Source organism: Dictyostelium discoideum (assembly GCF_000004695.1).
Source record: "Dictyostelium discoideum AX4 chromosome 1 chromosome, whole genome shotgun sequence".
NCBI lineage: Eukaryota > Evosea > Eumycetozoa > Dictyosteliales > Dictyosteliaceae > Dictyostelium > Dictyostelium discoideum.
The window spans coordinates 1,006,570-1,020,271 of record NC_007087.3 but is presented as its reverse complement, the minus strand read 5'-3'; the positions used below and the strand labels follow the sequence as shown (position 1 = coordinate 1,020,271).

The following is a 13,702-nucleotide window of genomic DNA, read 5'->3' as shown; positions in this document are numbered from 1 at the left end:
TTTATTTTTTTTTTTTTATTTTTTATTTTTTATTTTTTGGTGATATTTAATACAAAAAAAAAAAAAAAAAAAAAAATTAAAAATTAAAAAAAAATAATAATAAATAAAAAACAAGCAAAAAAAACAGAACCCACAAAAATTTTATTTTTTTTTTTTTTTTTATAAATTGTTTTGTAATTTGTGGTGAGGTTATTATTATAATTTTTGATTTGATAGTTAACTAGGTTACAAAAAACAAATTAATAATCAATAAGTTGTTTGTTATTCCAAAAAGTATATAATTTTTTTTTTTTTTTTTTTTTTCGATATTATTTTTGTTGTTGGATGGATTGGGCAGTTTAAAAAATTATTCAATTATAATTAAAAAATTTTGTGAAAAAGAAACTTTTTTTTTTTTTTTTTTTTTTATTTTATTTTTTTTTTTTATTTTTTTTTTTGCATTTTTTTTTTTTTTTTTTTGTGAAAGCTAATTTTGAAACGCGATGGATTGAAATTTATTTGAAAGTTTTAATTTTTTTTTTTTTTTTAATCATGATAATCTTGGGATAGTCATCAAAAACAACATGAATTTTAGATATCTAAAATTCATCTGAAATAAAAAAATGATTGAAAAAAAAAAAATAAAAAAAAAAATAAAAATAAAAAAAAAATAAAATAAAATTTTACGATATCCTACAGTTTTTAATGTTACCATTTTCAATTTTAAAAATTACCTTTTCAAATTTTATTTATTATTTATTAAATTATTTGAACAAACAAATCTGTAGATAAAAAAAAAAAAAAATTAAAAAAAAAAAAATTAAAAATAAAAATAAAATTTAAAATAAAGATAAAAAATAAAAAAAGTTATTAATAGATTTATTTATATTCTACTTTTTTTTATTTTATTTTATTGTCAACAACAATTCTCCTTTTTCCTTTATCATTAGTAGTTAAATCTTTTATTAAAAATAATTATTTTTATATTATATTTTTTTTTTCTATTTTTACTTTTTTGATTATTTACAAATAATTTTTTTATTTTTTAATTTTTTAAATTTAAAAAAAAGGTAAAAAAAAAAAAAAAATGAAAGAAAAAAAAAAAAATTTATATATATTTATATATTAAATTAAATTAAATTATTTTCCAACTCTATAGATCCATAATCTTCATCATATAAATTATCTTGGTCAGTTAATATCGTTACACCAAAATTATTATTGTTATTATTACTATTATAATCACTATTTGTATCACTATTATTATTATTATTATTATTACTGTTATTATTATTATTACCACCACTGAAAAACATTGAATTTGATAAAGATTCTTTTAAATGGGTAAGATCATCAGAATATTGTGTTACAGATATATCAGTTGGTTTAAATCTGTATGATAAAATTATGAATATAAAAGTAAAGAATAACATAACACTTGCAAAGAATAAAAATTCAGCCCACTGTTTACTAAATGATATACCATCAACTACAAATACTACAAATATATTACCAATTGATATTGCCAATAACCAACCAGACATAATTATTGATTTCATTGATGATGGTGCATTTGCATAAGCAAACTCTAATCCTGGTATCGATATTAATATCTCTGCAATCGTTATAATTAAATATTGTGGAAACAATAACCAAACTGATAAATTACTCTTTATATCATTATTATCAATAATATCACTACCACTACCAATACTAAAACTACTACCACCACCACTACTACTAATACTATTATTTATAATATTATTATTTTTAATTGATTTATCAATTGAAATTTGTAAAAACATGGCAATTAAAAATGAAATTGCAGCAAGGATCATACCAATTGACATTTTAATTAATGGTTTTAAATTGAAACCAAAATGTTTTAAAGGTTTATAGATTGTAAACTCAACAATTGGTATGAAAACCATAATGAATAATGGATTGAGTGCTTGAATTTGTTCAGGTTCTATGCAAACACTTTTACCATTATTGAATAGACAAGTGTTTAATTGTGCCGCTTGAATAGTCCATCTCGAGGAAGTTTGATCAAACATGCACCAAAAAAAAGGTAATGGGATAAACACCAACAGTACATTCATAGCCGCCTTTATCGAATCAACCAATTGACTATCATATTCAATTTTCGAAAGGTCCATCCAATTAGTGCCACTGATCGATGTATAAGGATTCGTATACAACATACCCCTTGAGTTCCTCTTATATCTTGATTTTAGTATTTTAAATTTCTCCTTAATTGCAAATGCCATAATTTTCAAAGCTGTCCATAAAATACTCTCAGAGACTGCTCTTTTAACATAAAATTTCGAACCAATTACAAATATAATAGTTGAACATATTAATAGGAATGATGGTATACCAAATGCTAACCAAAATCCAACATATTTTCTAAGTATTGGTGTTAAAAGTGTTGATGCTAAACTACCCAAATTTATACACCAATAAAATATTTGAAATAATCTTTCTAATAAATTACCTTGATTACTCTTCAACTGATCACCTGCAAATGTTGGTACATTACTTTTTATTGCACCAGTACCCATTGCAATTAATCCTAATCCAATTATAATTCTAATTATTATTAAAAATAAAAAATAAAAAAATAATAAAAAGTTAAAATTTTGTTATTCTTTTTTTTTTTTTTTTTTTTTTTTTTTTTTTTTTTTTTTTTTTTTTTTTTTTTTTTCAAAATTACTCACCCAATAGGCGATCTATTTCCTTTTTCACCAACAACTCCATCAATTGATGTTACTGATAAAACTATACTACCAAGTACATATACAATTGAAAAAATTAAAATGGTTTTAAATTTACCAATTTTTGCATCTGCGATGTATGCACCTAATATTGGACTATATTTGGGAAAAAAAAAAAAAAAAAAAGTTAGTTATTTATTTTTTATGTTTTTTATTTTTAATTATTTTAAAATTTAGTACTTACAATAAATAAGCAACAAAATTAAATGAATGTAATATTACAGTTGATTTATCATCACTATATTCCATATAATTTGTTAAATATAATATTAAAATTGTTTTTATACCATAGAATGAAAATCTTTCACAAATTTCATTACCAAGTATGAATGGAAAACTTGTTGGGAATTTATTTGGATCACTTGCAATATTTTGTATAACATTACTACTACTTTTTACAGGACAATATCCTTCCTTTATAGATGATAATTCAGGTGTAGTAGTTACAACACTACAATATTCGTTATCATCATCATATAAATTACCACTATCTAATCTTGCATATTTATCGTCTGTTTTCATACTGTTTATTATTATTATTATTATTTGAAAATGTTTCTATATATAAAAAAAAAAAAAAAAAAAAAAAAAAAAAACACACACACACAAAAAGATTTTTTTTTTTTTTTTTTTTTGATTAAAAATAAAAATATATTTATTTAGGTTAATGGGGCTCGTGTGTGGTTCGTAATAAAAAAATGAAAAGAAATAATAAAAAAAAATAAAAAAATAAAAAAATAAAAAAAACATAAAAAAAAAAAAACAAAAAAAAAAGTTTTAGATATTTTTATTTTTTTTTTTTTTTCATTTTTTTTTGTCAATTGCATGAAAATAATACCTTTAACAAATCTGACAGGGTGGAAATTTTATTTTATTTTATTTAAATTTTTTTTTTTTTTTTTTTTTTTAAAAATAAATTTAAAAAATAAATAAATAAATTTTTTTTTTAAATTAACTATTAAATTTAACAAGATATTAATTCAGCTTCCTTTTGAGCATTTGTTAAAGAACTTAAAAATGGATATTCATCTTCAACCATATTTATATTTAAAGGCCATTTTAATTTAAACTTTTCTTCAATTAAATATTTTGCAAATGTATGACAATTAATAAATTCATTATTATTATTATTATTGTTTTTTGTTGATGATGATGGTGAATTTGAATGATGATGATGATCTCCTAATTTCGATTCAATAAATGATTGAAATGAATTTTCTAAATAATTAAAATATTGTCCCCTTCTTTCAAACTGTTCATTTAATTTTCCAACTAAAATCGCTTTCTTTGTGGATGTTGGATATTGATTTTTAAATCTTTGTTTTAAAATTAAATTAATTGAATTTAAACCTGTACCTTTTTTTTCATTTATTAAATGACATTCAATTCCAATTGGATTTTTTGAATTTTCAGTTTCACCTTCAATATCAATTAAAATTGAATAATGTCCACTATCAATATTTACAATTTCTTCAAATTTTTTTGATAAACTTAAACTACCACATAATTTTGGTGAATGAATTAACTATTAATAGTGAAAAAAAAAAAAAAAGAATTAATTTTAGTTTTTACAAATAATAATAATATTAATAAAAAACTTACAATATAAATATCATTTCTTTTTTTTTCATTTTTAATAAAAAGTTTAGTTTTAAAACCTTCTTCTTCTTCTTCTTGGAATTGAGGGATCATCCTTAAAAATAAAATTTTAAAGAGTTGTAAAATGATCATATAAAAAAAATAAAAAACGTAAACAAGGAAAGCTTTTTTTTTTGACACCATTATTTAATAAATTTTTAATCATATATATATATTTAAAAAAATTATTAGATTTTTAAAAAAAAAAAAAAAAAAAAAAGAGTGATAATAATTTAATTTATTTAAAATGCGTGGCATAAATCTGTTAATTTTATTTTTTTATTTTTTTAATTTTAATTTGTATGATATATTAAATTAATAAAAAAAAAAAAAAAAAAAAAAAAAAAAAAAAGGTAATAATAAAATCTATAAACATTTCTTTTTTTTATTTATTTTTTTCCTTTTTCAATTTTTTATTTTTTTTATTTTTTATTTTTTTTAATTCCAACAAAAAAGATATTATAATTCCTTTAAACATGAAGATAGGTGTTGTTGGAAATGCAAAATAAAAAAAATTTTATTTTTTTTTTTTTTTTATTTTTCATTTTTTTTTTTTTTTTTTTTTTTTTTTCACTGTTTTTTTTTTTTTTTTAATTTTTTAATTTTTTTTTATTTTTTTAATATTTGTCGACGATTTTTTAATATATAATATATATACAGAATGTTATCAATTAAAACTTGTAGATCAATTGTAAATTTATCAAGTAAACAAGCAAATCAACAACAATTTATTTGTGGATATGCAGCAAAAGTTGTTAAAAGGGGCGGTAAAAAAGTAGTAGAAGAAGAGGATACAGGTGTTGATCTTAGTGAAAAATATGATGTAAAAGTGTCAAAAGCATCTTACCAAAAGATTATACAACGTTTCCAAGTTTTATTTAAACGTCCAGAATTTGCAGACAAAAATGAAAGTGATGAAGAGAAACGATTAAGATTAATTAACTACAATTATACCGCATACAGTAACGAACTCAAACAAGAAAAAGAAAGAGAAGAAAGAGAGAAATTAGATTATCAATGGGATGCAGTTATGGAATTACCAGAAGATCTCAGAAAAATCGCATTATTAATTGAAACAGATAAAGAAATGCCATTAATTCCATTTTTATATGATACACCACCAACTAAAGGTGATCCAAAGAAAACAATTCAATTAAAGAAAAAAGATAGAAATCTTAAACCATCTGAAAGAACTTTCTTATCAAATTCACAAATTTAAAAATAGTAATAATAATAAAAATAATAAAAATAATAAAAATAAAATATTAATTATAATATTAAAAATAATTAAAAAATTAAAAAATACTCGTTTTTTTTTTTTTTTTTTTCACCCCATATTTTTCACATTTAAAAAAAATAAAAATTAAAAAAATACTCGTTTTTTTTTTTTTTTTTTCGCATTCTTTTTTTTAATTTTAATTTTTATTTTTAGTTTGAAAAATAAAAAAAAAAAGATGTGTGATTTTTATCAACAAGCAGCAGATGTAATTGAACAATTAATTCAAAAGAAAGGATCAATTAAAGGATTGACATATAATAGAAATGTGAATGTTAAAACTTCAAAGACATGTTATGCATTAGTTTGTGAAACATTGAAATATAAGGGTGTAATTGATCAAATTATTGAATTAACAGCAGGATTAGAAAAAGAATTTAAAAAGAATAAAACTATAAAGTATAGTTTATTAGTTGTAATGATTTATGAACTTTTATTTAGTGCAAATGGAAAGATTAAAGGCGGTGGACAGGCAAAGAAGCTACTATCGCATTACCAAGCACCAATTAATAGTGCGTTAGCAAGAATGAAAATTCAAAAAAAGGTATCGGAAAATATTGATTTACTACCCGACAATATCAGATACCCAATTACATTGCCACGTTATGTTAGAGTTAATACATTATTCAATGATTGTGATGAAAATTGTATTAAAAATGTAATTGAGCATTTTGTAAATGTTGAAGGATTTGAACTATTATCAAAACCACCAAAATTGCAAACTAAATCAATTACAATAAAAAAAGAAAATGGCACAGTTGAACAACAACAACAAACTACAATTATATTGGGTGAAAAAGAATTTTATCAAGATTTAGATTTTCCAGAGATTTTAATATTTCATCATGCTGTGGATTTACATGATCATAAAATGTTGCTAAATGGTCAAATTATACTTCAAGATAAAGCATCTTGTTTACCATCTTTTATTTTATCACCACCACCTGGTTCGGTTTGTATTGATTCTTGTTCTGCACCTGGTAATAAAACTTCATTATTATCTGCACAAATGAAAAATACTGGAAAAATTTTCGCAATTGAAAAAGATACAAAACGTTGTGGTACTTTAATTAAATTAACAAAAAGATCACTTTGTAAAAGTAAAAATATATTTTATTTTTTTAGATATTAAAAAAAAAAAAAAAAAAAAAAAAAAAAAAATACTAATTTTATTATTTTTTTTTTTTTTTTTTTTTATAGATATTGAAACAATTAATGATAGTTTTTTAAATTTAAAACATGATGATCCAAAATTTAAAGATGTTGAATATATTTTATGTGATCCATCATGTTCAGGATCTGGTATCGTAAATCGTTTGGATTATTTATTACCAACAAAATATTCGACAGATGAAATCGTAACAGATGAAAATGATGAAGATTTAGATGAAATTTTAAACCAACAAAATCAATCAACAAAATTACCTGAAAAAGAAAAAGAAAAATCAATATTAAATAAAAAAGAATTAAAAAAAGAAAAAAAGAGAAAATTAAAAGAAATGAAACAAGGTGGTAAAAAACAACAAAAAGATAATAATAATAAATTACCATTAGTACCACCAATTAAAACAAAAGAAGAAATTGAAGAACAAGAAAGAATTGAAGAAGAGAAACGTGTTAAATTATTAGCAGATTTTCAATTATCAATTATTCAACATTCATTTGCATTTCCAAATGTTAAAAAAGTTATTTATTCAACTTGTTCAACTCATCAAGTTGAAAATGAAGATGTTGTAAAACGTGCAATCGATGAATTAAATAAAGATGGTGAAAAGTGGAAAGTAGTTAAAATTTTACCACATTGGACTAATAGTAGAGGTTTACCAATTTATAAAAATAGTGATTATTCAATTCGTATGACACCTTCAAAAGATTTTACAATTGGTTTTTTCGTTGCTTTATTTGAAAAAATTATTAATAATAATTCTGAAAATAATAATAATAATAATAATAATAATAATAATAATAATAATAATAATAATAATAATAATAATAATAATAATAATAATAATAATAATAATAATAATAATAATAATAATAATAATAATAATAATAATAATTCTGAAAATAATAAATTAAATATCAAAAATGAAAATGAAGCACCAAAAATTATTCAATCTGATAAAATTCATATAAAACCTGGAAATAATAAAAATAATAATAGTAATAATAAAAATAATAATAATAATAATAATAAAAATAATAAGGATAAAAATAATAATAATAATAAGGATAAAAATAAAATAAATATAAAAAATCAAAATATAAAATTAGAAGAATCAGATCAAAAACATCCAAAAAAGAAATTAAAATTAAAATAAAACCCTTTCCAAAAATTCTTCGCCTTTCTTGGAAAGAATTATTTTTTAATTAAAAAAATATTTTCAAAAAAAAAAAAAAAGATTTTTTTATTTTTTTGTTTTTTTTTTTTTAATTTTATTTTTTTTTAATTTTTTTTTTTTTTAAAAAAAAAAAATCATTGCTCTTAAAAAATTAATTAAATAAAAAAAAAAAACAGATAAACCCGTAAGAAAAAAATTTAAAATTCAGATTTTAAATGTCCCAATCCAACACACCACTTAAAAGAAAGGTAAATTTTTTTTTTTTTTTTATTTTTTTTTTTTATTATTAATATCTAACTTTTATTATTATTATTATTATTATTTTTTTACCTAAATTTTATTATTATTATTATTTTTTTTATATTTTTTTTTTTTTATTAAATTTATTTTTATTAATAATCATGCGAATATTTAAAAATTTAAAGAAAACTGAAAATGGATACAGTGAGAATGGATCCACAACAGGTGCAACATCAAATCAAATTAGAGAATTAAAAAGAGCAACAACAGTTGATTATGTTTATAGAGATCAAGAATCAAAAGATAAGATTAAACCATTGAATGGATTTGTAACACCATTATTAACAGATTTATATCAAATTACAATGGCTTATTCATTATGGAAGAATAATAGACATGAAATACCAGCAGTATTTGATTTATATTTTAGAAAATCACCATTTGGAGGTGAATTTACAGTATTTGCAGGTTTAGAGGAAGTAATTAGATTCGTTAGTGATTTCCATTATACAAAAGAAGAGGTTGGTTTCATTAAAGAGATGATACCAGATTGTGAACAAGAGTTTTTAGATTACCTATCGAAATTGGATTCCTCATCTGTCACTTTATATGCAATGAAAGAAGGTTCAGTTGTATTTCCAAGAGTGCCACTACTTCGTGTAGAAGGACCAATGATCTTGTGCCAATTATTTGAAACTACATTATTATGTTTGGTTAATTTTGCAAGTTTGGTAGCAACTAATGCAGCACGTCACCGTTTGGCTGTTGGTAAGGAAAAAGTTATGTTGGAATTTGGTTTACGTAGGGCACAGGGTCCAGATGGTGCAATGTCTGCATCACGTTATAGTTATTTGGGTGGAGCAGATGGCACATCCAATGTTTTAGCACATTGTTTCTTTGGCATTCCAATTAGAGGTACCCATGCTCATTCATTCATTACCAACTATAGTGGCCCTGATGAATTATTAGATGCATCTATCAAGGATACAAATGGAAATGTTCACAATCTTTTAGAGATGAGTCAAAAGTATAGAGATGAATTGGGTTACACAGCAACAAATCTCAGTGAATTGGTTGCTTTTGTTGCATATGCACGTACTTTTCCAAATGGTTTAGTAGCTTTGGTTGATACATACGATACATTGGCATCGGGTGTTCCAAATTTCATTTGTGTGGCATTGGCATTACATCAATTGGGTTACAAAGCTGTTGGTATTCGTTTAGATAGTGGTGATCTTTCTTATCTCTCCAAAGCATCTAGAAAATTATTCAAACAAATTGGTGAACAATTCAAAATCGATTACTTTGAAAAGTTTTCAATCGTTGCTTCAAATGATTTAAATGAACCAACCATCATTGCTTTGAATAGACAAGGTCATGAAATTGATGTATTTGCAATTGGAACAAATTTGGTAACATGTCAAGCACAACCAGCTCTAGGTTGTGTTTATAAATTGGTAGAAATCAATGGTTCACCACGTATTAAATTATCACAAGAGGCAAATAAAATCACACTTCCAGGTAGAAAAACAGCCTATCGTTTATTTGGTTCTGAAGGTCACCCATTGGTTGACCTTTTAGTTGACGATAATGATATGATCAAAGATGGTTCTAAACAAATTCCACAAGTCGGTAAAAAGGTTTTATGTTTACATCCATTTGAAGAACAAAAAAGAGTCATCGTAACACCAGTTCAAATCGAAAAATTACATCATATAGTTTTTGAAAAAGGTCAATTAACAATGCCCTTACCAGCATTAAATGATATTAGAGAATACTGTTTCCAACAAATATCTAAAGTTAGAGAGGATCATCTTCGTAATAGTAATCCAACTCCTTACAAAGTTAGCGTAACTAAAGAGCTTTTCGATACACTTCATAATCTTTGGTTAGATTCTGTTCCAATTAAAGAAATGAAATAGGAATTAAAAAAAAAAAAAAAAAAACAAATTAAATTACCTTGTTCTAAAAATGAATTAAAAAAATCTACGCCAAAAATAAAGTTAATTTGAAAATTAAAAAAAAAAAAAAAAAAATTTTTAATCAGATTTCCTTTTTTAAAAACTAATTTATTTATTTATAATCTAAAATATAAAGTACTTTATTGAACTACAAAATTTCTTGAGATACCTTGATAAGGAGTTAAATTTGAAGAGAAAGGATTCTTTTTAGCAAAACCACTATGAGTTATTCTATAAGTACCTGGTGTTGTATCTGGAGCAATAACCCATTCTATAGTAATTAAAGAAAAACCTAAATCGTGCATTTTCCATTTGAATTTTGTATCCCAATCACCATCATCTAAAACTGTTGTCCATTGATCTGTACCTGTCAATAAATCAACTGATAAGAATGATGATTCAATCATAAAATCATTTCTAGGATTACCACCATAAAAAACACATGATACTGTTTCATTTACTGAATAATTAAGATTGACATCAATTGAAACTTCACCAAAATCATCAAAATCTGGTGCGGCATCTACAATTACTGGTGGTAAAAAGAAAAGTGTGTGACCTGTTAAATTTCTTGGAGTTGGACCTGCAGGAACTGTTGTTCCATCAACAATTGATTGTGCAAGTTTTCCAAACTCTTGCATATATGAACCAAGAGTATGTGGACCAAAAACAGTTGATGCTAATTTTTAAATTTAATTTAAATGTTATTATTATTATTATTATAATTATTATTATTATTATAATTTTTTAATTAAAATATTTATAATTATATATTAAAATTATTTAATTACATACCACCCTCATATCTTTGAACTTGATATTCTTCAAATGTTGCTATATAACCAGAATAAGTATTGGAAAGACCAGCAATTAAAACAATTGGATTTTCAATTGATTCCCCAATGATTTCTCTAACACTATTTCTTAATCTTCTACCAGACATTGTTGTAAATTCACCAGGTACAGCAACCAATACAATTTGTCCAATAGTTACAATTTGAATTGGCATAACATCTGGTACCCATGGGATTGGTTCAACCATACCAACATCAAGTAAAATTGGTTTGGGTGATTGACATCTAATTTGATCTGGTGTTGGTTTTGCAATAAAGTCACCAATGAAATTCCAAAATGGATTACCAGATGTATTATTATCACTTTGAACAAAATTAAATGCACCAGGACCATCGGTTGTACCAGCAGCAAAACTATATCCCATTGCACCTCTACAAGTAGTTGCATTATCAACACCACTATTATATGGTGGTTCCACTGAAACATTTGTAAATTGTACCCAAGAATGTCTATATTGAACAGGACCACTAACTTGAATACTTGCATTATTAAATAATTCCAATGCTTTATTAAATTGATTTCCACCTATAATTTGTGTTGATTCAAACATATCACCATCTTTACCTGGTCCTAATGACCAACATTCTTCATTTCTTCCATTACATGTACTTGTTTTATAATCACATGGTGATCCGTCTCTACATGTTGGTCCACGAGTATTTGGTGATACATCACTATATTTTTAAATTTATAAATTATTAATAATTTTTTTAAAAATATAGTTTTTTTTTTAATTTTTATAATATATAAATACCCTTCATTACTTTGACCAAATGCCGCTACAAAAGGACCTTTACCAGCAGTTCCAGGACCATTTACTTGTTTTTCCCAAAGATAACTTGCATAGCCCTTATTATCACCAGAGATCAGGTGATTTGTATTATTCATTGAAGTACAATGAACAGCGAAAAAGCTAATTGCAGCAAATGGATTACCATTCATATCTTCAATTCTAAGTACTGTCATATTTTTATCAACATTTGAATCGTACATTGCTTTTTCTTCTTCTGGATTATTATCATATGCAAAAGGTGAACGACTATTTTTTTTTTTTTTTTTTTATATATAATTTAAATATTAAAATGTTAATTTAATTTTTTATTAATTAAAATATATAAACACATACTTTATATTTGTATTCCATAATTCACCAGTTTCAGTAAACATGTTTGCAGGTTGAACAGATTTATGAGCTTTAACAATTGCTTGAACTATACCATTACAAATTGTATCGAAATTCTTTTTATAAAATCCTAATGATGTAATACCATAAAGTGCATATTGTGAAAAACCAGCCGGACCAGAATGAGTATGAGTACCACTTAATAATACATTTGCCTCTGTATAAACATTTGGTCCAAAAATATCTTGTAGCAATTCAACCACATGAATTTTAACTTCTTGGAAAATCATACCTTTTAATAAATAATAATAATTTATTAAAAAAAAATAATAATAATTAATATAAAAGATTTATTTTTTGTCCCTCTTATTATTTAAATTAAAATAATTAAAATAATAATAATACTTTACATGAATCAGTACTAACATATACAGCTCTATTACCATTTGAATCTACAAAAACAAAGGCACGTGCTCTTTGACGAAAATGAATACCTTTGTTATTATTTTTTATTTTAATTAGTATTTATTAATATTAAAATATATTCAATTGAAAATAAAATTATTATTTACCTGCACCAACTTGAAGTGGATTAGCATAACCCATTAAATTAACTTTTAGTTTAAAAATATAAAATAAAAAAAATGATACAATTAATATGATAATATAATAAATTTTAATTAATGATTAGTATTTCTATGAAAAAAAGGGGTCATCAAAATTTTTCTTAAATACCTTCAGCGCTTGCACCTATATATTTATTTTTTTTTTTTGTGTTGAGTAAAAGAGAAAACCAAAATTAATAATTGTAATAAAAAAAATATATTTTAAAAACTATCTTTTGACATTATAAATTATACTTACCAGTGATATCATAAATACCGGCACCTATTTGATATGATGAATCACCACTTGATTTAACATTTTTTTGATTAACTGGAATTTTAAATGAATCTATGAAAATATTATTCGATGAAAGTAAAATAATCACCAATGAAATAAGAATAATTAATTTTTTAAAAGAATTAATCATTCTTTTTTTTTAAAAAAATAATATTAAAAAAAAATTATATATATATATATAATATAATGGTTGATTTATATATTTATGTTTTTAATTAATAAAAAATAGAAGGGGTAATATTTAGACTTTTAATTAATAAAAAAATAAAAAAAAATAAAATAAAAAAAAATTAAAAAGAAAAAGTTGAAAGAAAAATAATTATTTTTTAAAAAAAAAATAATAAAAATAATAAATTGTTTAAGAGAATATTGGGACACAAGGTTCAAAAAAAAAAAAAAAAAATAATAATAATAACATTATTAATAAAATATGTGAGGTTTCTAATTTTAGAATAAAAAAAAATGAGAAATAAAATAAAAATAAAAATAAAAAATGAAAAAAAGAGAAATGGAAAAAAACATTACATTTCAAATATTATTTTTATATTATTTTATTTACAATTAATTCTATATATCTTGATTTTTTTTTTTTTTTTTTTTTTTTTTTT

The 13,702-nt window shown here is 22.4% G+C and overlaps 6 protein-coding genes across 6 annotated transcripts; 3 read left to right on the top strand and 3 right to left on the bottom strand.

The window, feature by feature from the left end:
- Nucleotides 1-1,109: 1,109 nt before the first annotated feature.
- Nucleotides 1,110-3,278, bottom strand: DDB_G0267874 (hypothetical protein; the record flags this gene model as incomplete). Its single annotated transcript, XM_642285.1, has 3 exons — nt 1,110-2,571; nt 2,700-2,852; nt 2,941-3,278. 3 exons carry the CDS (start codon nt 3,276-3,278, stop codon nt 1,110-1,112), a joined length of 1,953 nt encoding a protein of 650 aa, XP_647377.1.
- A 442-nt stretch (nt 3,279-3,720) lies between these two features.
- DDB_G0268376 (hypothetical protein) lies at nt 3,721-4,538 on the bottom strand (the record flags this gene model as incomplete). The annotated part of the gene is made up of 2 exons (XM_642284.1): nt 3,721-4,281; nt 4,359-4,538. The coding sequence occupies 2 exons, from the start codon at nt 4,536-4,538 to the stop codon at nt 3,721-3,723; spliced, it is 741 nt and encodes a 246-aa protein (XP_647376.1).
- Nucleotides 4,539-5,055: 517 nt separating this feature from the next.
- DDB_G0268534 (hypothetical protein) lies at nt 5,056-5,613 on the top strand (the record flags this gene model as incomplete). Its single annotated transcript, XM_642283.1, has 1 exon — nt 5,056-5,613. The coding sequence occupies one exon, from the start codon at nt 5,056-5,058 to the stop codon at nt 5,611-5,613; it is 558 nt and encodes a 185-aa protein (XP_647375.1).
- A 235-nt stretch (nt 5,614-5,848) lies between these two features.
- Nucleotides 5,849-7,991, top strand: DDB_G0267872 (NOL1/NOP2/Sun family protein; the record flags this gene model as incomplete). Its single annotated transcript, XM_642282.1, has 2 exons — nt 5,849-6,770; nt 6,871-7,991. 2 exons carry the CDS (start codon nt 5,849-5,851, stop codon nt 7,989-7,991), a joined length of 2,043 nt encoding a protein of 680 aa, XP_647374.1.
- A 236-nt stretch (nt 7,992-8,227) lies between these two features.
- On the top strand, nt 8,228-10,174 carry naprt (nicotinate phosphoribosyltransferase-like protein; the record flags this gene model as incomplete). The annotated part of the gene is made up of 2 exons (XM_642281.1): nt 8,228-8,260; nt 8,438-10,174. The coding sequence occupies 2 exons, from the start codon at nt 8,228-8,230 to the stop codon at nt 10,172-10,174; spliced, it is 1,770 nt and encodes a 589-aa protein (XP_647373.1).
- A 179-nt stretch (nt 10,175-10,353) lies between these two features.
- dcd2B (neutral/alkaline nonlysosomal ceramidase family protein) lies at nt 10,354-13,224 on the bottom strand (the record flags this gene model as incomplete). The annotated part of the gene is made up of 8 exons (XM_642280.1): nt 10,354-10,892; nt 11,009-11,742; nt 11,823-12,107; nt 12,195-12,483; nt 12,602-12,685; nt 12,764-12,805; nt 12,927-12,941; nt 13,056-13,224. The coding sequence occupies 8 exons, from the start codon at nt 13,222-13,224 to the stop codon at nt 10,354-10,356; spliced, it is 2,157 nt and encodes a 718-aa protein (XP_647372.1).
- Nucleotides 13,225-13,702: the final 478 nt, after the last annotated feature.